At 38.5% G+C, this 24,468-nt stretch overlaps 2 protein-coding genes across 5 annotated transcripts; both read right to left on the reverse strand.

The window, feature by feature from the left end:
- Positions 1-5,543: 5,543 nt before the first annotated feature.
- Positions 5,544-9,896, reverse strand: LOC148727452 (melanocyte-stimulating hormone receptor-like). The gene is made up of 2 exons (XM_088726912.1): positions 9,509-9,896; positions 5,544-8,062 (listed from the first exon to the last, which is right to left on the reverse strand). The coding sequence occupies exon 2, from the start codon at positions 7,912-7,914 to the stop codon at positions 6,991-6,993; it is 924 nt and encodes a 307-aa protein (XP_088583038.1). The 5' UTR covers positions 7,915-8,062; positions 9,509-9,896; the 3' UTR covers positions 5,544-6,990.
- A 4,068-nt stretch (positions 9,897-13,964) lies between these two features.
- On the reverse strand, positions 13,965-24,160 carry LOC111330452 (WD repeat and FYVE domain-containing protein 2). 4 transcript variants are annotated; one of them, XM_088726911.1, is made up of 13 exons: positions 24,007-24,160; positions 23,362-23,595; positions 23,161-23,228; positions 22,772-22,845; positions 22,366-22,420; positions 20,148-20,298; positions 19,413-19,529; positions 18,715-18,837; positions 17,959-18,064; positions 16,584-16,685; positions 16,028-16,158; positions 14,846-14,954; positions 13,965-14,706 (listed from the first exon to the last, which is right to left on the reverse strand). In XM_088726911.1, exons 2-13 carry the CDS (start codon positions 23,520-23,522, stop codon positions 14,674-14,676), a joined length of 1,230 nt encoding a protein of 409 aa, XP_088583037.1. In that variant the 5' UTR covers positions 23,523-23,595; positions 24,007-24,160; the 3' UTR covers positions 13,965-14,673. The 4 variants fall into 4 exon arrangements, with proteins under 4 accessions (XP_088583037.1, XP_088583036.1, XP_022791055.1 ...); XM_088726910.1 differs by having other exon boundaries at positions 18,715-18,841; positions 19,381-19,529; XM_022935320.2 differs by having other exon boundaries at positions 18,715-18,841; positions 19,417-19,529; positions 24,007-24,159.
- Between the last annotated feature and the right edge of the window lie 308 nt (positions 24,161-24,468).

Genomic DNA, 24,468 nt, shown 5'->3' on the forward strand with positions numbered 1-24,468 from the left:
CTATCTTTCCTGCCCCCAAACAAGCGAAGCCTTACACCCGATAACATCTCCTGTTTCTTTTGTGACTTATTCAACTTATTCGACTTATTCAACCGCCTCCCGGTTAGCTCAATGGATAGAGCGCTGGACTGTTGTGCGGGAGGTCGAGGGTTCGAGCCCCGGCCGGACCAACACTCAGGGTCTTAAAATAATTGAGAAGAATTTGCTGCCTTTCTATAACATCAAGAAATGGTTAGATATTCTAGTCTTCTCGGATAGGGACGAATAAATGGAGGTCCCGTCTCCTGCAGGGTTGGGGTAAGAGACGTTAATTTCCCACACACGAGATTACTGTGTGATGGATGTCCTCCCCTGGGGTGGGATGGGTGGGAGGGTGGACTAGCACGAATGGTTCCTATGTTCCTTTCTAGTCCTTCCCCACTGCAAAACTTAATGCACTGAAAATGGACTAAATTAAATTAAATTAAACTAATTTATTATCGCTATATTTCGCAGTGTACGCATAATTGAGGGGGGCTTTGGGATTTTCGGTTTTGCGGTTTTGACTGTTTTTTGGATAGGTTTTTCGGTTTTGGGGCCAAAAAGGTTCGGTTCTTCGGCTTTGATGTTCAGAGCGGTTTGCGGATTTCACGTGTTTTTTGCATTCGGTTTTCAAGGAAACTCTGATGCGGTTTTCGGTTTTTCCTTTTTGACCCCTTTAAAGGTGAAAATGTCGCGGTTTTGTCAGGTTTGCATGCGGTTTTCGGTTTTTCTGCCTTTTTCGACGCTTTTTAGGTTTTGGAGGTTTTTTTCTCCGGTTTTGCGGTTTCCCAGAGGCCCCAATGCCCCCCTCCATAATTCAGCTCAGAGATAGTGGTATGTAAAAAGAAAAGAGCACTAAACTACTTTATATTCAGGTTAACCAAGAGCCCCGAGCCTCTCTCCTGGCTGATGCCGCACTCCTTATAAATTGAAGTTGTCATAACTCACGTTCTGTCTTTCGTCTTGTTTTTCTTCGTAATGTTTATTACGACATAATACTGGCAGTACATACATACACACCTACATACATACATACATACATACATACATACATACATAAACTTTATTTCCATTCGGATTTATGAATAGCACTAGATGTGCTAGCATCTCCGAACATGTAACTACACAGCAAATGACAATAAGTTTAAAATAGAAAGACTCACATATAACCTCATGTAAAAATGCTAATAATTATATACTAATCCCCACTAGATATATAACTCCTAATGGCACGTTTAAAAGCGGCTAGAGTGTCCGACATTCTTGTATTCATAATCATAATCATAATTCATAGTCCGGCAGTCTTGTATTCACAATCCAGGAAATGTTTCGTGGTCTCTATCCCTCAATCACTACCGATTACATACATACATACATCTATATATGTTAATTGACCACTCCCCATGGGGGCTTTTCAGGGACAATTCACACCCAGCAACCAACCCAGGGGAGGACATCCATCACACAGTAATCTCGTGCATGAGAAATTAGCGTCTCCTACCCCTAACCCTGCAGGAGACGGGACCTCCATTTATTCGTCCCTATCCGAGAAGACTAGAGTATCTAACCATTTCTTAATAGAAAGGTAGCATATTCCTCTCACTTGTTTTAAGACCTTGAGTATTGGTCCTGCCGGGGCTCGAACCCTCGACCTCCCGCACAACAGTCCAGCGTTCTATCCATTGCGCTAACTGGCAGACGGTATCACATAGTTCTCACTTTCACTAAATATAAATATTACGCCTTTCTTCTTCCTGATCGGGTCCTGAAAGATCGCGAAATTAAGGCCACACTCGGCGATTAGGCGACCGCAGACAGCCCAAGATAATCAGATTTAGTTATCGTACTGTTTTTTATCGTTCGTGTAAATTTATGCTCCAAGTCATTGCCTCTGCTCAGTCAAACTTGTTACTGAAGAATTTATTTTAATGTTTGTTTCCCTCCCGCCTCGATTAGCTTCTCTATTTTGCGGCTAGGGATTGTTAGATATGTATTTTGATTGCTAAAAATGACTGAATAAGTTTTTTCGTTGTGAGTCCAGTTGGATTATTTTCTCATATTGAACCTACCTCAGCCAGCTTGATAGGGCCTCATAAACACTAAGTATAAATGTTCTTTGGATAATTGTCTATCAGCTACTTAAAGGTCGGCACACACGAGGGGACTAGTCCCTGCGACTAGTCCCAGCGACCAGTTTCATGCGACTAGTCCTTTCGTGTGAACTACACATTTCTGTGGTCGCAGGGACCAAAATTTGGTCCCTGCGACTGGTCGCACGAATTCAAACTGGTTTGAATTTGTGAGACCAGTCGCAAGGACTTGTCGCACGAAACAAATGTTTGTCCCTTCGTGTGAACTGTTTGTGCGACCAGTCCTTGCGACTAAACGGTAAATAAGCCAATCACGGGCCAGTATGATGCGTGACTTCCGGTATTTGTAAACATTGCAGTTTTTATGAATTTTCCCTGAATTCTAGATTTCCACAACTGAAGAATAAAAAACTATTTCTAGTTTTGTAAACATAGACAGATGTCTTGGAGCCATTTTGATGGAATTTTTACCCTATTTGACTCTGTGTCTGTTAAAAATAAAAAAAAAACAAAAACGGAACATGTAAAAGCATGAATAATCCGACTGAATAAGTGTAGTTCATTTGCGTTGATGTTTAATAGTGCTACAATGAAAAGTTACCAAATTTACATTGTTTTCGTGTAACGCCCCAGACTAAGAAACATCTTTTGCCTCTTAATTTTCCTATGTTCTTGTGCAATTGAGTGTCCTCGTGTGAACGCCTTAAGGGACTAGTCCCTGCTACAGGTCCCCTCGTGTAAACCCTTCAAAGACTTGTCGCTGGGACTAGTCGCACGGACTAGTCGCAGGGACTAGTTCCCCTCGTGTGTGCCGACCTTAACACACGAGAGGACTAGTCCCTGCGACTAGTCCGTGCGACTAGTCCGTGCGACGAGTCCCAGCGACAAGTCTTTAAAGGGTTTTACACGAGGGGACTGATAGCAGGGACTAGTCCCTGCGGCTGGTCGCACGAATTCAAACCAGTTTGAATTCGTGCGACCACAGAAATGTGTAGTTCACACGAAGGGACTAGTCGCATGAAACTGGTCGCTGGGACTAGTCGCAAGGACTAGTCCCCCTTGTGTGTGCCGCATGAAACAAATGTTTGCCCCTTCGTGTGAACTGTTTGTGCGACCAGTCCCTGCGACTAAACGGTAAATAAGCCAATCACGGGTCAGTATGAGGCGTGACTTCCAGTATTTGTAAATATTGCAGTTTCTATGAATTTTCCCTGAATTCTAGATTTCTACAACTGAAGAATAAAAAACTATTTCTAGTTTTGTAAACATATACAGATGTCCTGGAGCCGTTTTGATGGAATTTTACCCTATTTGACTCTGTGTCTGTTAAAAATAAAAAAATAAAAACAAAAACGGAACACGTAAAAGCATGAATAATCCGACTGAATAAGTGTAGTTCATTTGCGTTGATGTTTAATAGTGCTACAATGAAAAGTTACCAAATTTTCATTGTTTTCGTGTAACGTCCCAGACTAAGAAACATCTTTTGCCTCTTAATTTTCCTATGTTCTTGTGCAATTGAGTGCCCTCGTGTGAACGTCTTAAGGGACTAGTCCCTGCTACAGGTCCCACCGTGTAAACCCTTCAAAGACTTGTCCCTGGGACTAGTCGCACGGACTAGTCGCAGGGACTAGTTCCCCTCCTGTGTGTCAACCTTAATTATTTAATTCCAACGATCAGGACTTTCCCACACAGTGGCACAAAATGATTAAAAAACATCTTCAAAGTGGGTAAATTAGCTTTGCGTATCAGTGTGGAGCGAAAAAATTTTGAAAAAGGAACTTTGTGAAAACGGTGGCGTTCCTGCTCTTAACCTGTTCGAAGCGTCCACTAGGTAAGCGGGGAGAGTTAAAAAACGAGGGAGGCTTGGGCCGACCCGACCCGAGCCTCTTCTGAACGCCCAGAACAGGCTAGCCCGGCGTGGTCGCCCTTTTTCCTTTTTGAGAGGAGCACTATTACACGCCTACAATGCGCATTCATCAGGAAAAATTAAAACATTTCTGCCTCCGATGATCGTTGCTAACGAGTACGGAAAAAAATAGTCCTTTACCAAGCTTACCCAGTGGGAAACTGTCGTTGCGTTTTCAGATAATTTGAAATTAAAGTGCAAATGTTTTGCCAGTCAGAAAAATCAGGTCACTATTCACAGTGTTTCCTCCTGGCTTGCTCCTGTCGATTCTGTGGAGTTAGTTTTTTTTCGTCTTCTTCTTCTCAAAATGCGATATCTGATTAAAATTGTCGTCACGGCTTCAGCATATTTTGGTACTCTCCAAGCGTACAAAAACGGGTCCAGAAAAGCGTTGACGAATACAAATCTAAATGCGATTTGAACAGACCTTACTAGTTCGTTTGTACCTTTACAGACTGAACATAAATTTCTTATGTTTATTGTGACAGTATAAGGCACAAAGGCCAAATAAAATAAAAATAAAATGGTGACAAATGCCATAGTGGTCTTCTTCTCACTTTGAGCTTTTCTTAATGCGCTTCGTTCGACGCTGCAACCTAGGCACGCAATTCGGCGCCTCGCATGCTGTCCCAATAACCTAAAAGTTCTCCAGTACAACAATGGCAGCAGGAGAAGAGGAGCAGTAACGTGTAAATTGCAGTACAACAATTCGTAAATCCATCGAGGTATCCCTGGACAAAAGAAGAGACTCGTGAAAACGACGGCATAAATCTAGATGGCGACTATAAGAGCTTTGACACGTTTAGCTGTGACAATTGATCGATAGTGAAGCGCTGAACTCACAGCCAGCCATCGATCACACGCCATTGCTACAACATTACAACAAGCTACAACGAGACTGCTGATGATGATAGCCAAGGTTACAAAGAAAAAATTGTTGACACTCTCTTCTGACATGCCGGAGAGCCGAATTGAGTCGTAAACCATCATCTGGTATGCACAGAAAAATCCAGTGAGAAAATCTGCCGATGCCATGTTCATCACCAGGTATGAGCTTGGGGAGCGTCGCAGATTTCGATTAGGATCTTTGGTGATAGTAAACAGTAACAGAAAATTTGCAACGCTGGCTATTGTTCCCGATATGAAGTCAAATATAATAAACGAGAGACGAAACACATCGAGGCGAGAAACGGGCGGAATCACGTTGGAATCATGACCTGGAGTTATTGATGAGTTCATCTTGGTGTTAACAGACGGCTTGCTGAGAGAAAGTTTAAGAAACTCTCCCACTTTCGTGAGATACAGCGTAATTAAACGAGCTTGAGTTAGATATTAGCAAATTTGCGTCGTCATGAAATTGGCTCATTGTTCACCATTTGTCATGATAAAGGACCAGGTGTAAATGTAAAGGACCAATGTAAATGCAATTAGTGTTTGTTTTATGTCAGTACCATCAAACTAAATCGGGTGTTACCTTAACTTGATGTAAACAGGTAGAATGAAAAAATTTTAACAAACACGGCTTATAGTGTTTAGTGTAGTTGTACTGTTTTCTGTTTTCGCAAATGTATCCCCATTACAGAACTAATGAAATAACTAAGTTATGTAAATACAATGTGTATGACCAAATTAACGCCCCACAAATTTCTTTGAATCCTCGATTTAATTCCTGAACCTTCTGGTAATTATTGCACAGAGGGGATCCTTTCTAACATCAATTATTTATAAAAATTTGTATCGACAATGCTACATGTTTTCATGATATTTTCAAGATTTCACCACGATACATCTCTTTAACAACGGTGGTTATTACCTTAACAGTTAGTAAAATTTGCATTTGGAAGGTTTAAAACTACTTGTAATGTATGTCGATCGCGTCTAACAGTCTCAAATAATTAACATCTAAAATGATTTCAAATTGACTTTCCAATTTAATTCAAAATGCATGCGCGATTCGGCTTTTTCCATCATTGAGCCAAAAGTTTTATTTCACTTTCAAATTTTAATTGAAAACTTTGGATGCTCGTCAACTTTGCAATGAGTTATGTACTGAGGTAGACAGTTTGAACTATCTGATTATTTTGAATGGCGTTCCCTGTAATATTTGCGTCTGTTACACTGACTATTCATATAAATATGATAGATGTCTATTCTTTCCATTTATTATCATCATTAACACCATCAGAAGCAATATTCATGCAAAAGCTTATTTATAACATAACCAAAGTAAAGCGCGCGCTCTGATTGGTCAATTTAGCGTCCCCCATTTGCCCATGGGTGTACGCTGCTGACGTGAGCAAATGCAAAGACTATTTTTCCGCGCGCGCTTGTTTTTTCTGGTCGCGTAAGATTTGTTAAATAAAAGGGAACTCTTTAGCTACCATGTATCAATGTTATATTATAAAACAAATGGTAAACACCACAGCGTACACTATTGAGTTATGGATGCACTTGGGAGGTTTGCTAAGCACTCAAGAAGCTAGAGTTACTCTTCTTTCGTGCTTAGCAACCTCCCGCGTGCATCCCACTCAATAGTGTACGCTGTGGTGTTTACCATTTGTTAAATGGATGGCAATAGTTTTTTTTCCCCGTAGCATTAAAATAAACTGCAGTAAGCTAAAATAAAGGTCAACTTGGTAAGACCCAGGCCTTTTCTGAATCTCAGGTCTTTTCTTCAATTTTATGCTATTGATTCTGATCAGTCAATATCCTGCGGCATCCACCACCGACACATTCACCCGTATCTTGCTTTGACATTTAACTATATATCTTTTAATTCCCACGGCTCCCAAGCGCAGAGTATGTGATTCTCCTTCACTGCGTTCTACTGGTTATAGTGAGATATAAGTTGTACTTAGATGCAAAACCGCCCTGAATGCAATGCTACAAACGTAAACATTAATTGTGTGGTCATTGTCTAGTAACTTCGAAGACCTTCACAAAAGTATGTCATTTTGTGTGTTATGATACTTAGTTTAAATGGTAGCAATTCCTCTTTCCGAGTGTAATTTTCACGGCTCGTCTCACTTCTCTCATTTTCCAACAATAAAGAAACGGGTTCAAGGACGAGTTGAAGTAGGTAAGGGTAACAACAAAATTCCGTGCTATTTCCATGACACTCCCAGATAATCTTCCATGAATTCTTAGCGTCGCCACAATACCAAACGGGACATAGCACAAGATAAATGCAACCTGTACCCACCATATACTTGAAACAGTTTTCCTATATCGCGCAAAGTTCAGTGATGTCCTTAAACTGTTTTTTGTCCCTTGCTGGGGCTGCTCTCGCACATGCACCTGTGCTTGCTGACAGCGAAGTTTGAGGTAGATCTTTGTGTACGAAAAACTTGAGATTAGCAACAAAATTATCAAAGAAACTAAGACGATGGACCAAGCAACGTCAAGTCTCCAGATGTATGCCAACCCGCACGACACTCCAATTAACCAAAAAGAAGCAACGAGAACTATAACACGCCTCACAGTGACAATATACCTGTATCTAATCCCCAAAAACAGCGCAAGGAGTCTGTCTACACTGACTGCACAGGATGTAAACACCGACACTGTACACAATACGTAGCTCGAAAACGATTTTAATTTCGTAATGTACAGTAAAACTCCTAGATCCAGGTCGTTTATGGTCGAAATTCCAGCAATAATGGTCACAGCAAACAGTGGCTGTGGTATTAAACCAACAAAGACGTCCGTGACTGCCAAACAGCAAAACAAAAGTTTGGTCGGGGAATGAAGAGACAAAACTTTTCCAAGAGCCTTCAGGATCAGACAGTTGCCAACAATCGCTATGACGGAGAATAGAATATTTGAAGCTGAGAGAATTACGGCTACAGTTATGGCGCTCAGTCGATCTCCATTATCGGCAGTGAAATTCGACATTGTACAGTTATGTTACTGTATAACACAACTGTAAGCGGGTAAATGACTTCTTTGTAGAAATATTTATCTGTTACTAAACTAAGTAGGAGCTGAATAGTATATCCAATTATTGTTCTTTCAGTTCCGACGAATCTTCAGGATGACACGGCTGAAAGAAATCCAATAGAAATATTTATCTCAACAGAGAGAGCCTCATCGATCATACAAAATGAGATAAGTGTTATTGTTGTGATCGAATTCAGACATATGTATACAATATTCAGTGCCACTTAGCGCCACCCTGAAACATGGCTGCTGTTCTTTTGATGTGTTCAAATCTATCTTTTTATCTTTTTTTTTAAACAATGGCCTAATCAGAGCACACTTTTAGAAACATTTAAGGATAAGAAGCAGCGGAAATAGACAGTGTACAACAAGAGAGTAAAGTAGTTTGCACACATCCGTCAAACAGAATTGCCGAAGGCTAGAATCCAACATCCAAAGCTGAAGGCTTGATATGAACTTTCTAATGTAGTTGTTCAAAACATCTAAGCATTCACACGGAACTACTGCGAAACCATTAGCACATTTTTTTTTTCTATTCACAAGCAATCATTTGACACTTTCTTTATCTCTACGTATCTCTGCAATTTTTTTTTTTTTTTTACGATAACTGATTAATCTCAAGATGGTAATGTAACACCAGATATACAGCAAACCTGAATTTCTCCAAGCCTTCCTGCGAAACTCATCACAAGTAGCATACGAGCTTCTTTGGTTAGTGTTCGTTGTAAATATCTTTTCTGCGTGGCTATTTTTTTTTTTTTTTTTGCGTTAGTACAATTAACCTGAACAAAACTCTTTGCTATGTCCCTGTGCATAGCATTAATATAATTTTTTGCAAATAAATGCCCATTTGAATTGAAATGGATTGCGTTTGGCCAATATTTATTCTCAAGAGTCCTCGATAAAACAAGGTTCAAATAAATTCTTTCACCCCATAAAGGGTGCAATTTTCAGAGAAAATGATTTTCCTCGTTCGTGCTCGAAACATGAAAAAAAAAATGTATCCTGCAAAAATGGTATCAGTACTTTTTTGTATACAAGGGTTATCCTAAACGTCTCCAGTTAATGTACCTGTATTATATGGAGACTATGGGCCTGATTACATGAGCCGGGCTGGCCCTGTTAGCCGGGCTGATTTCTTTTGTTTTGGTGTTCGCCAAAGCGTGAAAACAAAAGAAATCAGCTCGGCTAACCGGGCCAGCTCGACTCATGTAATCAGGCCCTATGCCACAAATGTTTGTCAACCCATACCAATGGTTGTCCCCGCATCACAGGCCTCAGAGCTCTTGGTATTTTAATATTTGTAATTAAAATAAAATGTTAATAAATGTTACTAAAATGTTATGATTTTAGAAATTTCCCTGTTTTCCAGCTCTGAAATTATACTAAAACAACTATTCGCCTCAGGTTCGGTGAATATTGTCGAATAATCCCTTCGACTTCGTCTCGGGGATTTTTCGACGATATTCACTGAACCTGAGGCGAATCATTGTTAAATACACTTCTTTTTCATCAAAACAAAAGACAAGCGCTAATATGTTTCTCTTACCTCTGTTCCTTCCTGAAGCTTGAGGCATTAGTGATCGATATAGTTCCAAACAACAAACATATGAAATACATATATATGAACTGCGGTTATGAAACGTATATGTGCACGATCCTTCGCAGTAAAGCACTATTTAAGCAATAGTGAAAATCAGACCTGAAAAAAATTCAGGCCTGTACGGGATTGGAACCACTGACCTCTGCGATACTAGTGCAGCGCTCTACCAATTGAGCTAACAAGCCAACTGGGAGCAGGCCATCAAATTAATTCGACATAAACCCGTAGATGATAAATCAAACAACAAACATATGAAATACATATATATGAACTGCGGTTATGAAACGTATATGTGCACGATCCTTCGCAGTAAAGCACTATAGTGCTTTACTGCGAAGGATCGTGCACATATACGATATAGTTCCCTTTTACCAATTAGGATTTGCGTCTGCAATGCTTAAATTATCTGTCAGTCCGTTTCAAAATGCTTTTAAGAGGTGCCGGAACATTTGAACTATCATATAGCCTTGGCTGCTAGCCGGCGACATTTACTTCAGTCAACCAGCCAATTTAGTGGGAGGCAACTGGTAAAGAGCTTGCATTTATTTCTCCCCGCTTAAGAGGAAAATTAAACTGATGTGGCTCCTCGTTATGCCGTAGTAGTGGCTGCATTCACCTGCTTACACTTTCACGGACACTTCTGTTTTTTTTATGAAATATTAAAACAAAAACTTATTATCGATTTCCCTAAGCGATTGTAGCTTTTCTTGACGTTTGATAATATATATGTTCTAGTGTATGAGAAAAACACGATGTAATCAAATGACTGTAAGGAACAAAATAATCCACAGTAATTCAAAACTACAATGGATAAAAACCCTCAATGAACTTTGGGGTGCAGTCAGCCACGGGTTCTGCGATAAATTACTATTAAATCGATAACGCCTTACAGGAAATGTTCTCAAATGAATACATGTCTACCGCGGGGTAGACAGAAGATATATGTATGAAGATTGACAGAAGATTGATTATCTCTTGGAAATTTTTACCAATGGAAAAGAAAATAATTATTTTCTCTTGGTGCCACATTGTCGCATATCAATAAATTTTTTACTCTGTTGACAGTTCTTCAAATGACATTTATAAGTTAAAAATTTATAGGTTAAAAATATATGAACTTCATATATTTCATTATATCTTAAAAAATTAAGTTATGCAGTTTCGTGCTGCTAAAATGAGCCATAAGTGCGCAATAAGACAAGTGATACACGAAATTATTTATTTGTTTTTATCCAAAGGTTTCTAAAGCTTAAACATCCCCCGGCGTAATAGATTTATAGACAAGCATGCCCAGTCTAATGGATGAATAGAAGATAGGAATGAATAAATGAATGAATGAATGAAGGAAAGCACTAGATAGAAATCATGAAATCATTATGGTAGAACTTCATACCTTCTAGTGATCAGAAGATGACTTATATTCTGATCACAAGAAGGTGTAAGTTGTCAATATCAAAGCGATCTTCGCAGTAAATAACACTTCTTGAGCAGTAGTGAAAATAAGGCCAGATTCAGGCCTGTACGGGATTCGAACCCATGGCCTGTGCAATACTAGTGCAGTGCTCTACCAACTGAGTTAAAAAGCCAACTGGGAGCTGGTCAAGATGATGGTTCGTAATAAACCCTGTGGTGATAAATAAATGACTGTGAATACATGTAAATCATATAAGGTATAATTTCTAAAAATTGTAGAATACCGACGCTCAAAAAAAAGTTCCGTGTTCTGTCAGTTGTCTGATGAAGAAAGAATTTAATGTGGTGCCTATCCGTAGTTTCTCGATAATAAGGCGCACTCGGTTATAAGACGCACCCCAAACTTGGCAACTCAGTCAAGCCAAGTTCCCAAACTGAAAATTAAGTGAAAATACCCGGTTATAAAAAGCCCCAAAAGGTTGAGAGTTAGCAAAAGGTGTGATGGATCTGAGAAAGTTTCACGGTTGCTCTGGTGGTGAAAGCAAATGGCGAAAAACTCTGATCGAAACTGTCATATTCAAAGGTGTTCGACAGCTGAATATCAACACGCCACCGAGGATGCAAGTTTCATTGCACAAAAAAGGGCTGAATGGACGAAGAAGGTAGGTTTTATCTCCACCTTATTTATTCAGAGAAGGAACTCTTCGAGCGAGCGACACAAACACGATTCTAGGAGTTTGAAACGGGTTTTTTTTTTCATGGATATCATGTTACCGATCACGTTATGTTAAGAACGTGTGCAAATTTCATTTTTTTTGCTTTTCTTTGGAAGTTGGCTATTAGTGTTTTAAAAGCAGTATTTTTTTAATTGGAAGGAAAAAAAGGATTGGATTCTGTGCAATCTTCGCTACACCTCAGACCAAAAAGTTCTGCTCGTGTGGGATTCATTTCGTGGTCATTTAACGGAGACCGTATAAGAAACGGCTCTTTCAGAACCACCACAACGGCTCTTTTCAGAACCACCAGATCTGAAAAAGTCAGAGACCAACCATTAGTGTCCTTTTCGTTGTCTTCTTAACTGTAAGTTCTACTAAAATTGTGATCTTAAGATTTAGTTGCGCAAAAACACTTGGCTATAAGACGCACCCCAATTTTAACACTAACTTTCCACCCGAAGACAGAATTTCCTTGAAAAAACCGTGCGCCTTATATAACCGAGAAACTACGGTATGTTTTTAGTTCAAATGAAAAAAATTATGACGTTGAAAGCCAGGTCCCCAAAACCCGCGCAAAGATGTACCAAGTGCAAACAATCAAGTTTCAGAACCCTGGGCTTTAGAGTGAAAGATTTTTCGTAATGATGGTAAAGAAATTTTTTTCTCCTCTAGAATTTCAAACCAGATAGGCATTAACTATCTACAGAAAGCGAGGGCTTCTCTAAAGTAGATGCTTTCGAATTTGTTCGGTAGCTAGGAAACAGTCAAAGGATCAAACAACTTTTTGAATTAGTCACGGTTTACCACCAATTTAACTCCACTTCTTTTTAACAAATACCAAAACTTACCAGCTTAAGAAAACCACTTAAAACGATGAAGAATATCAAGTGAATATTTTGATTCGTGATTTTTCAAGTTTTTTTTTAAGTGTTTTCCATGTCTCTCAATTATCGTTACATCACAGCCTTTCCCCAACTACATTCATCTTTCGAAAATACTTAAAATCAAAGTTATCGGTAATTCAAGACAAATTTGAGACAATAGTCGCGTGCTGGCTTATCGTGTTTGATTAAAGTAGTTAAAGTGATGGTTAACCTTTGTTTTTTCATTTCATGATTTACTCAGTTAAGACGTAATTCTGAACAGTGATCAGGAAAGCTGTCTACCGGTCATTATCTATTTTATAATAGCACAAACTTTAGCACTTTAGTTCATACGAATTTCTCCTGCGGCCGTATAGAAACGTTTAACTTAGCAAATCCTCTCCAAAATTATCAATTTGTCGATTGAATTTTGAAATAAAGATGTATGTTCTTCGAACACATAGACTTTTTATTACCCAGAACTTTCTTTTAGTTCTATCTCCACTGCAGCAGTTGTTCAAACTTATATACCCCTGCATTGGCTTTGAAAGAACGAGCAAGCTAAACAAAATCGCTGGTGATCAGTTACATTTATCAAGGTAACCCTGGTCTTAAGATAAACGCCGCTGACCTAAAACCGCTCTCATCGCGTTACCGCCTAATCAACTAGCTTTGGTATACACAGGATTTACAGAGGGTCTCAATGGGGCGCGATGGCTCTTACGACTACTGAACGGTTAAAATTTCGGCCACTCTACGGCTAACGGTTAATTACATTCCGGTTTCTTACCGTTAACTTTTTTTACGATTAACGGTTAAAAATTCACCAGTTTTTTTAAGCCGAAACGCTCTATACATTTCTTTCACTGTCGTCGTTATTATAACTACATTTGTGATGCGCAATAAAACGTGGCTAAACCATTCACAAATTTTACCAATTTGCTGAAGGGTCACTTCATCCATTTGTCTAAGTTCCTTTTTAAGGGCTGAACAATACAAGGCCGGATAACGCTTCAACAACCTGCTCATCACAGTTTGCGCTTTATCTCACTTTTTTTATCCTCAATAAATGCCCCAGGTGGTCTCAACTGGCCTCGAGCATACTTTTTGTCGTAAAATCCTGCGTACACGACTCACGAAGTTTTTAGCAACAAGCTTAGATGGTTCTCATAAACTGTTAATCATATGATAGTAATTAAATGTTTTACAATCGCTACCCACATAACACCTGCATTAATTCAAACTCCGTCTTCATAAAAAGTCGTGTTACTCACACCTCTCGCTGGCGTACAGTTACTCATGCAGGCGAACACAAACTGCCCCACGACGTGTTTAATTTGTTACTCTTCAAGAGAGAATGCGCGTTGCAAGCAAGCCCGCTTGAATTACACAAGAAATCACTCCTAAACATTTTTGTTTTCACCATATGTAATTTTTTTATTCAAAATGTTAATAACAAGTAAGTTTACAAACCTACTCCATATAATCACTAATATCGTTCCGAACAAGAAGTCACTAGAGCTTAAATCCTACATTTCTTTTTACTCGTGCATTTTATTATTATTTTTTTTATATTACACTCTTACTGACCTTACTTTCAATAAAAGATGACGGTTCATTACTGACTATAAATTGAGTCGCCCCAAAAGCTTTCTGCTGGGACAAGCTAGAAACCATTTAATTTCAGTCCAAACTAATGGGTGAAAAATTCGAGTAGGCACCGATCAAGTTTCTGAAAAAAGGAAATTTCCATTCAACAAAGAAGGCTAAGAGAAACTGCCTGAGAGACGAAAATAACCCAAAGCAGCTTAGCAACGGGTTTGCCGTCCATCTGAAACGTCGATGATGCTACCATTGTTTTGTGACATCACTTACATGAATCATTGCATAGAATCCGTTGCTCGAGTTGTCATGCAATCTTACGAAGTATATTGCGTGACAACCTTGAACAGCATTGTAGTTAAACTTGACACAAATTAACGACGGGTCCACACCTGCTACATCTGTTCGCCTTCACAAGGCCTCTGGATGCTTGGAACGGCGAAAGAAAATCGTGATTAAATCGCATCCATCTGTTTTTTCGAAATGTTAAAAGTTCTTAAAGAGGTCTAGTCCATGCTCACGACAAGAGAATTGCTTTTACGTCCCAAATCTGTAAGAAAAACACATGTCCCACGTCAGAAAAACCAAAAGTAACTGAAAATGAAACTTTATTCTGAGAATGCATGTACAGATCTCGAGCTACAGTAGAGGGTTGAAACAAAGAAAGTCAAAAGAAGACGACAACTGACCTTAATGATCCTATCGCCGCCACAAGTCAGTAACCTTCCTTTAGTGAGATCCAAATGTAGTGAGCGAGTGGCATGTTTTGCGTCGTGAAAGTCAGCCAGAGGCTCACGGCTGAAGTGGAGGTATAAATATTTATGTCATTCAACGGATATTTCGAATCTGTCCCTTGAATAGGGTTGACAGTTTAAATAAAATAAAAAAATAAACAGTTTTTAGCGTGGAGAAACACTTAGCTAGAAGCTAGTTTAAAGGTTTTCCACAAACAACTGAAACAAATAATTCAAATTGAAAATAACATTATTAAGAATCCCAACTGGCCGAAGGCAAACCAGTTGGCTATATTGCAAGCATGGCCGAGGATTTGAAACTCGGGGCTACCGTGAAACAAATCCAGGTAGTGGCCAGGGCGGGACTTGAATCCGGGAGCGGCGGATCGCAAGTCCGACACGCTGACCACTCGACCACGCTGCCTTCTGTTTGTTTTTATTTTTAAGTTTACTCAGATACAATGAATATATGAGGTTCATATATTTTTTAACTGCGGTATTAGATACGTATGATGCACGATCCTCGCAGTAGATAGCGCTTTTAATTAATACCGCAGTTAAAAAATATATGAACTTCATATATCCATTGTATCTGATTTATCACTTTCACGGGTTTATTACGAATCAACTTAACGGCCTGCTCCCAGTTGGCTTGTTAGCTCAATTGGTAGAGCGCTGCACTAGTATCGCAGAGGTCAGAGGTTCGAATCCCGTACAGGCCTGATTTTTCTCAGGTCTTATTTTCGCTATTGCATAAATTGCGCTATCTACTGCGAGGATCTTGCATCATACGTATTTAAGTTTACTCATAGCAACAGGAAGTTTTTTCCCTCTCTGGGTAAATAAAAGTTTCAGTTAACAATCAGTGTTGAATCCAAAGTGAGAGTTGTTTCTCTTCCTGAAACAGCGTATTACACACACAAGGACACCAATCACTCGCTGAACCTTTTAACTGAGCATCCCAGATACATCATTTAACAAAATCTTCGTTATACATAAAAATTTTGCGTCAGTACAATCTGGAAAGAGAATTGCCTATCCGGTTTATAACGCTAACAACTTACAAATAAAGAGGTTTTAACGGTCAAGACACTACAGAACTAACCGAGAACAATGGCAACAACTTAATAAACTTACTCCTCATCCGTGATTTCTTCATAACACTCAGAGCAAAAACGCACTGAATTTTCAAAACCCATGATTGGATAAGACGATTCGTTGTTGCTGCACTCGTTACACACTGCTCTTCCACATTTCCGACAATGATGCTGAAACAGAAACCAAACAATGTTTCTTTCTTACATCTTCCTTAAGAGCATAGGGTTAAATATCCTCAATGAATATCAAACTTGAAAACTGAAAGAAGATCTTAAGATACACCATTCCGCACGCAGTTTTCAAATAGATAATTTTGCCTTTGAAGCTAGCCTGATCGTCCTTTCTCCCTCCCCTCTATCGCACTGTTTGTTATCCCGCTTTGTTTTATCAACTGAACGCCTGAACTCTTTAACTTCCAAGATCTGATTGTTACCTTTCCCCTCTAGTTGCCTCACATTTGCTTGTAAATTAGTTACAAGAATTTGATCTTAGATCAAGATAACAACTTATACTGATAAGTTTGAGTATTCTCATTACCTATTTGCTGAATATAGTATGGGCATCAAAGCATTTACTGTAAGAATGATAATCACACCTGTCTGACACCAACAGCTTTTTGGCTCCACATTCCTTTAAAGTTCCAAAAGAAAGGGCCTCCACATCTCTCACATACATCGCTTTGTGACCATTCTGGAGTCTACCAGACAGACAGACAGACAGACAGACAGACAGACAGACAGACAGACAGACAGACAAACTTTATTTTAGCAGGATCATAGTAATAAAAGCTATGCAGCTTATGGGGTCGTGCATAAATACTAAACCTAAGAACAAAATATATACATAATAAGTAACAATATCAAACTATCTAAAAATTAAATTGTTAAAAGCTATGATGTAACCGAAATATAATGGAAATCTTTACGTCTAAAATTTGTGATTTTAGGAATAGTTTTATCCTTAGAAATTAAAATATTCCATAATACAGGGCCTCTATAACCAATAGAGTTTTTACCATAAACAGAGCTGAAACGTGGCACTGCTAAGGAGTCTGACGCTCGTAGAGTAACCTGTAGGGCGTTTTGTCACAATATTATAATAATATTCTCGTCTTAATATTACCAAGAGTGAAAGAACAAAGATCAGAACTGTACAAGAAATCCTCTCTTACATACTTTATTCATAAGAATTTGCATAATGCATGAAACTTCACTGAACTTAACTGAAATAATAGCACAAAATCAGGTAACTGATGAGCCAATTCACTCCTTCAATGACACAGAACGTGGACTCAGTCTGGATCAAATGTTGGTCTGCTGGAGCTAGCCTACACCCCATCCCCCAACCCCACCCCCCAACCCCATCCCCCAACCCCACCCCCAACCCCATCCCCCAACCCCAATCCATTCATTAACTGCCACAATTTGCTTTACACCCTAACATCAGTATGCACACTCTCCACATTGTTCTCTGTAAATTTCTTAAGGTGCCGACAAAGAGAATATGTTTAACAATCAAGAGCTTCTTTAGTTGGTGATCATTTCCTTTATTCTCCTGACCTTAATGCATGATTTGGGGGTGTTCTTGTTGAGAGGAATTAGATGAAAATCACTCTTTGGGGCCAAAGAGTAAATGAGAGAGAGAGAAATATGTGTGTGGGAGAGAGTGTCTGTGGCAGAGAGTGCCCTATGAAAGTTAATTCATATCTTGCTAAAATTGTAATGCAATAATTCTGATGAGGGCTCCGTCCACATTTGATCTCCTGACAACAATAAATTGACCAACTAACTGACTCAAAATTGATCAAACCAAATGATCATCTGACTGGTGAGTGAATTCAACTGACTAGTTAACTGTTGGCAACTGAATGTAAGGGTGCTGAGCAAATGCACATGACAGACACACACACACACACACACACACACACACACACACACACAAACACAAACGTGCAGACTGATAGTTCATACCTCTTTCCGTTTTACGTTCATGTCCCAGATCCTAATAATACCATCTTCACTGCAGGATATCAACTTCTTTGCATGTGGAGCATAACAAAGGGACTGAACTTTGGCTCTAAACAAAAACAAACAATTAAACAATACAGCAAAAGATGCTTAAGTTTATCAATGCAGAAGTCATCTAGCGGAAATGAAAGTATCAGTTGCTCAATGCTATCTTGGTTTTAATCACCAAATTCTGTGAATGAACATACAAGAAAATGTATGGCAGCTAGAAGAGAGAATAGGCAATCAGATCTTCAAAAGGTTTAAAGTTATTGGAAGATCTGATTGCCTATTCTCTCTTCTAGCTGCCATACATTTTCTTATATGTTCATTCAGAGAATTTGGTGATAAAAACCAAGATACCATTGAGCATATGATACTTTCATCTCTGCTAGATGACTTAAAATTGATAGATAGGAACATGTTAATCAATTGAAAGGTTAGCTTTAGTTGCACAAGCTTGTATCATAGAAACAAGGTCATTAGGGCACTTTTTTACACATCATGTGTAAGACAAAACAGCACTCTAAGTAACAGGTAAGTACACCAGCATGTGCAATTTAATGAACAAAATTTACTTCCATCTCTTTATTTGAATTCCAACAGCTTGGTAGTAAAAATAACAAAATTTTTTCATGAAGATATGGAGAAATTAGAATTAGCCTATAGGTGAGAGAGATTCAATCCACAAACTACCAAAAAATAAAAATGGCTCCTTACATATGACCATGAAGTTCCAAAGCAGTCCCTTTTTGTCCACCAATGTCCCAAACAATAATAGATTCATCAAAACTACCAGAGAACAACAGTTTTGACTCAGGATCCCATGCTAGAGCTCTTACACTTCCTAAAAACAAAGGGGACAATACTCAACTAAAATAATGGATACTGATAAAGGCAAATTTTAAAATGACCATAACACTCTATTCATTGTTTAATGTAAGAAATACATTAAACATGAATGGGAGACACACTGACTTGTGCATAGGAGTGTAAGACTCCAGATGACAGGGGCCTGGTTCTAGTGTTGACTGCAGCAGTTCTGAGGAAGAAATTCAGCCCTAAGTCCCTTTCTCTTGTCACAGACACCTGGTTTAATGCTGAGACACTCCAGTGAATCTTATCCAGGAGATATAGTTCACCTAACTTCATACTGCAGAAACCATAAGAAGCTGCCAATGAATTGGTCACCTAATTCCTGTTAAGACTTCACCAAATTTTTTTCAAAAAACCAATTTACTAAGTTCTTGAATTTTTGTGGCAGGTTCAGTTGTTTTTTTCCTTTATACATAACACACTAAGATATCAGAAATTAATTTTACTGATAACTACATGTAAAAAGTTCCTAACAGTCTCCAAAACAGCACAGGACACAAGCTAAATCACCTGTGCCAAACCATGAGTGCCATGGGGGTAACTTGCCTGAGTGGCCATTGAGTGTCGTCACCAGTGAAGGTGAACTTGACTCCAGTTTTATAACACTGATGTGGCCACCATAGTCTCCCACAAAGGTGTGTTTGGATTCAGCATCAAATCTGAAACCTGTCAAGGAAGACTGCAGTGCTACAAATACTCAATTTAAATCAGCTACATTAGGGTTTAAGTATCTTGACAATTTACCATAAACATTTCTAGATAAGTTGTTGAAAAAACCTCTCAGGGTTTAGCAGCAGGAGACTGATACAAAGTAACAGGAGAATGTTCTCTTTGTCTGACTCCACCCTTTCACTCCCACGATCAAATACCAATTTTTCAAATTGTTTGCTCAACATTTCTCAATTTTAGGTCAGAGATTTTGGTGTTCAATCAAAGAATATCCCCTTGGGGATATTTATCTTCCTTCTCCTAACCTTTCTGCTTTTAATCGTGTTGATTTTGTCACAAGATATGCATTTCTTTGGTCACTCCTTGGGGTAAAATGTTAATAAATAACAGTTACTCAAGGCATTAAAATATGACAAACCCAAGATAATACTGCTGGCCAGTCACAGAATTTTCCAATGCCTAATGAACACACTCAGAAAATTGATATTTTAATCAAGGACTCCCTTTGTTGGAGATAATTAATTTTCCTTTGTACCCATGAGCTTAATATACAATGCATAATGTCCTAATACTGTACAGGAAAATTGGATGCAATTTGCAAAGGATACTGTAATGATGTACACCATGCTTCAGTTTGAAATCCTCCCAATCTTTTGCCAGTTGTGCAGTCATGCCACTGTAAATATTTATCTCTTCCTACACTCAGTAGCCATTCATTTTCCAGTGAAAACACAATTGCTGTCACTCTGCTCTTGTGCGCTGAATGAAAATAAATATGAAATATGCTGGTGAGTCTTTTACTTAAGCTCATCTGCTGACCCATACCACCCTAGCTTAACTTAGAATTTATAACAGGGAGCCACTCAGCACATTGCTTGCCCCCACCCCACCCCCCTCTCTCCCCACTTTATAGTGGGGCTCCCACGCATGCGTCGCATGCATGGGGCAGAGCCCCATACCCATGAAATGTGGTCAACCTCTTTTTGTTTGGTTGTCATGTGACTGACCGAGCGTACGTACATATGTGCCTTCAGATTGCACAGGTAGGGTAGGGGAGACTATCAAAATGAAGGGAGGGGTGTCTCAGGCAAGTCTTGGCAAATGCACATCTTTTATGTCATCATTAATATTACAAACTTGGGAGCTTTGGTTTTAGGCTTGGCTAAATCTATATATTATTGATTTCATAGCTGTTGTGTGATTATTGTAGTTGACAAAAGTTATACCATGTAAGAAAGTGATGTAAAAGGGAAGTGATGTATAGAAAGGGATCAGGCAGAGGAGAGCTGGTTAAAGTTTCCTTTGAAATCATTTAATACCAAGAACCTGCCTAAAAGAAGCAATCTGTAGGACAAACAAGTAGGACAAGTAAGCCGAAGGATCATAAGTTAAAGTTAGATGTTAATGGTACAGACATAAGTCCTATCACAGCATTATCCTGTTGGGGGTCAATACTGATAACGCTCTGAATTTTTCTGATCATGTATACTAAGTAGTAATTGCAAAAAAAGTAGCCAACGAGTAAGGGTTATTAATAGGTTAAAGAATCTCACATCCCCTGAAGCTAAGTTACAACTCTTCAAGGCTTCTATTCTGCCTCAGTTAATGTATTGTAGCATCATATGGAACTTTTGTAAGGTAAGTGACTCCAGAAAATTGGAGAGAGTACAAGAAAGGGCCCTTGGGGCTATTTATTGCAATAGCATTTCATCCTATCCTGAACTTTTAGAAAGGGCTAAATTACCCACTTTACATAATAGGAAGTTGCAAAACATTGCAGTGTTGATGCTCAAGGTAAAAAATGACTTATGCCCAGATTACATTCTTAGGTTGTTTTCCATCAATAATAAGTACAATTTAAGAATAATGAATTTAAAATTTTCCAAGAGTTTTACCTGTGGTGTTAAAACACCACAGGTTTTGGAAAACATTCAATCAGATACTTAGGACTAGTAACCTGGTCAAAGATAGACAGTAAAATAAAGGAACTAATAACTATAGATGGATTTAAGAGTGATCAGTAAAATAGACCTTAGCTCGTTAAATGAATTTCCTCAAATAATTGCAGTAATAAACAATTATTCACTGAAGGCAAGGTGAATATCGTCGAATAATCCCTGAGATGAAGTCGAGGGGATTATTCGACAATATTCACCGAACCTGAGGCGAATAATTGTTTTTGTCTAATTTCAGAGCAGAACAACAGAGAAATTTCTAAAATCATAACATTTTAGTAACATTTATTAACACTTTATTTTAACATTTTATATAAACCAGGTAGAGTGGTTTATATAGCATCATATAAGGAACCGCTCGACCAATCAGATTGCTGGAAACTCTTTGCTCAGCTCTGAAATTATACTAATTCTTAATATTAGTTATAGGTTAATTTATATAGCTACTTTTATATAATACATTTAGTAGATATATTTTATTGTAATCTTATATTTGCATTTTTTAGGCTAAAAAAGGATGGGATATAGGAGAATTACATGGGAAATATAGGGGGGTTATTTATTTTAATTTATTAACATTGTAGATAGGTGTCCTTACTTAGTGGGCAACTGCTGTCATCTTGACACGTTAATAAAGTTATTATTATGTCCCATTCCAGGACAACTGCATTACTCCTATCACCCTATAGAATTTGAAAATGGACTTTGGAGCCAGGCTTTTGGATGGTTTGTAAGGAAACTTGAAAACAATTGTACATAAATGTATCCTTTTTAACCTTTTCTTAGTAAAAAGTGTCAAAAAGTCATAAGTTTCAGTACATACAAATATCCAAAGCAACCCTCCACCATTTGCTCCATTTTGTGTACTTACCTAGATACTTTCTATTTGGGTGAAGTCTGTTAAAATCCTCAGACACTTCAAACTCCTGTTCAGAAGTAAAATTCATATTATTCAAGTTTTTTTCTTTTGCAATAATTGGAATAAAGACAACTATGCACTTTAAGAAGCCTTTCTTGCCTCAATGCTGTACCTGCTTGAAATTGTTTATGGCTGAAGAAACATTTTGTGCCAGAATTTAATTTTAGTAATACTCTGCTCCTCGAGTTTAGAATCAACTATCTGAATTTAATAATAATGATAGCAATTTTGATGAAATTTCAAGGAAAAAGTTTTCCAACACTCTTCCATCTAGGCAGCAGCCCTAAGGATTTACACAATATTGGCTGTACTGTTGATCGATTTCAGCCTGAGCTGATCACAATTTGTATGCACTTACGGAAATTGCTCCATCATCCAGTCCTACAAATAATCTTCTACTTGTTCCATGATAATCTAAGGCTGAACATTCGGCTAAAACAGAAATCAGTTGAATACTTGTAACAAGATTTCATCCAAATATAAAATGCGTGTAAATCTTTACCAACAAGAACTATCATAATTTTGCATCATCAACTGACGAGTAAGATCACTCGCACCTAACTTATCAAATAAGTAAGTTTTAGAGACGGTAAGCAAACGTTAGCTAGCAAGCAAACAGATGTCTTCGAGCAAAAAGGCTATAAATCAATCTCTGAAATACACAAAGGAAATAAAAAAAACGCCATCTGGAGATAGATGTAGGAAACTCAGCTGAGGGGTAATCAGGAACACTTTCTCCAAACTCACAATCCATTACATGGCAGATACTTGGCCAATATTGTCCACTTTCTCGTTTGATCCAAAGCCTTATACTCCTGAAAAAGAAACACAGCACATGCAAACTAACCCGGTACCTTAACTTAACACGCATAGGAGACGAATTACAATAAAAACAATCGAAAATGGCTGAACATTCCAAACATCGATCGTAGAGCAATTTCCACTCACTTGTCGTCGGAAACACTGATTACTGCATCTTCGTGTGGAATAGTAACGGCCATATTAACTACATCACTGCATCCTTCCAGCTTATTTACCAATGCAGCTTTGATATGTTTCCCTTTGGGCCTGGAGGAGTCTTCTTCTGGATCTCTAATTGTGGCAGCCATTTCTGCTTACTCAAATTAAGGTGATACCATGATTTTCCCATCATGCAGCAGACTGGCTTACACCGGAAGTGATCTGACAAAAACTTCATTTAGTAATCGATTATTTTAGAACATTAACAGAAATCGAATAATTGCAATAAAGTCCAAGAAGGCTCTATCTATGGTGTCAAAAAAACGTTAGAATTGTATTTTGGGGCAATGTCGTGGTACATAGCCGTATGTTTGGAGCGAGGCAAATGTTAATGAGGTCCTTATTTAAAGGGCTTGAACAAAGTTTCATCACAGATATTATTATCCAACTACATCTAGACGAGTACAAATAACGCCATAGACGAGTACAAATATCACGCGGTATTTGTACGACTATTTGTACTCGTCTATTGTAGAGTACCGGTTAAACAGGTTTTCTCGCATCGCGCAAGCGAAGAATTGGAATGTAGTTACAAAAAAAAAAACAAATGGCGGACAATTTGAATCATATTACCGACGACGAAGAGTCAGAATGGCTGGCAAACATAGATCCAAGTTCATTAGATGCATCGAACGAAGAAAAGCAGCTTGACGACCAGAAAATTTCTTCATTTAATGAAGAAAATAAAACAGCAACACAACAACGTGCCAATTCCGTTCCGCTTCGCATACTTCTGTCACGCACTCCCCGTAACTAAATATCCGCGAAATTCCCCCGCACTGAAATAACAGTTTGGCGTGTTGGATAATAAATAACTTATTAAACGTTTTGTTGTGTAGTATCGCTGAGTATTTTTACTCGTTATTTGTATTTTGACTCGCTCTACGGGCTCGTCAAAATACGGCACAACTCGTAAAAATACTCAGCGATACTACACAACAAAACGTCTAATAAGATGTATATATTCTTCATGAAAAAATCAAGTTCTGCCGAAACCTACGAATGGTTTTAGGTATTGAAGTAACGTTACAGAGC

Source organism: Stylophora pistillata, chromosome 7, assembly GCF_964205215.1.
Source record: "Stylophora pistillata chromosome 7, jaStyPist1.2, whole genome shotgun sequence".
Taxonomy (NCBI): domain Eukaryota; kingdom Metazoa; phylum Cnidaria; class Anthozoa; order Scleractinia; family Pocilloporidae; genus Stylophora; species Stylophora pistillata.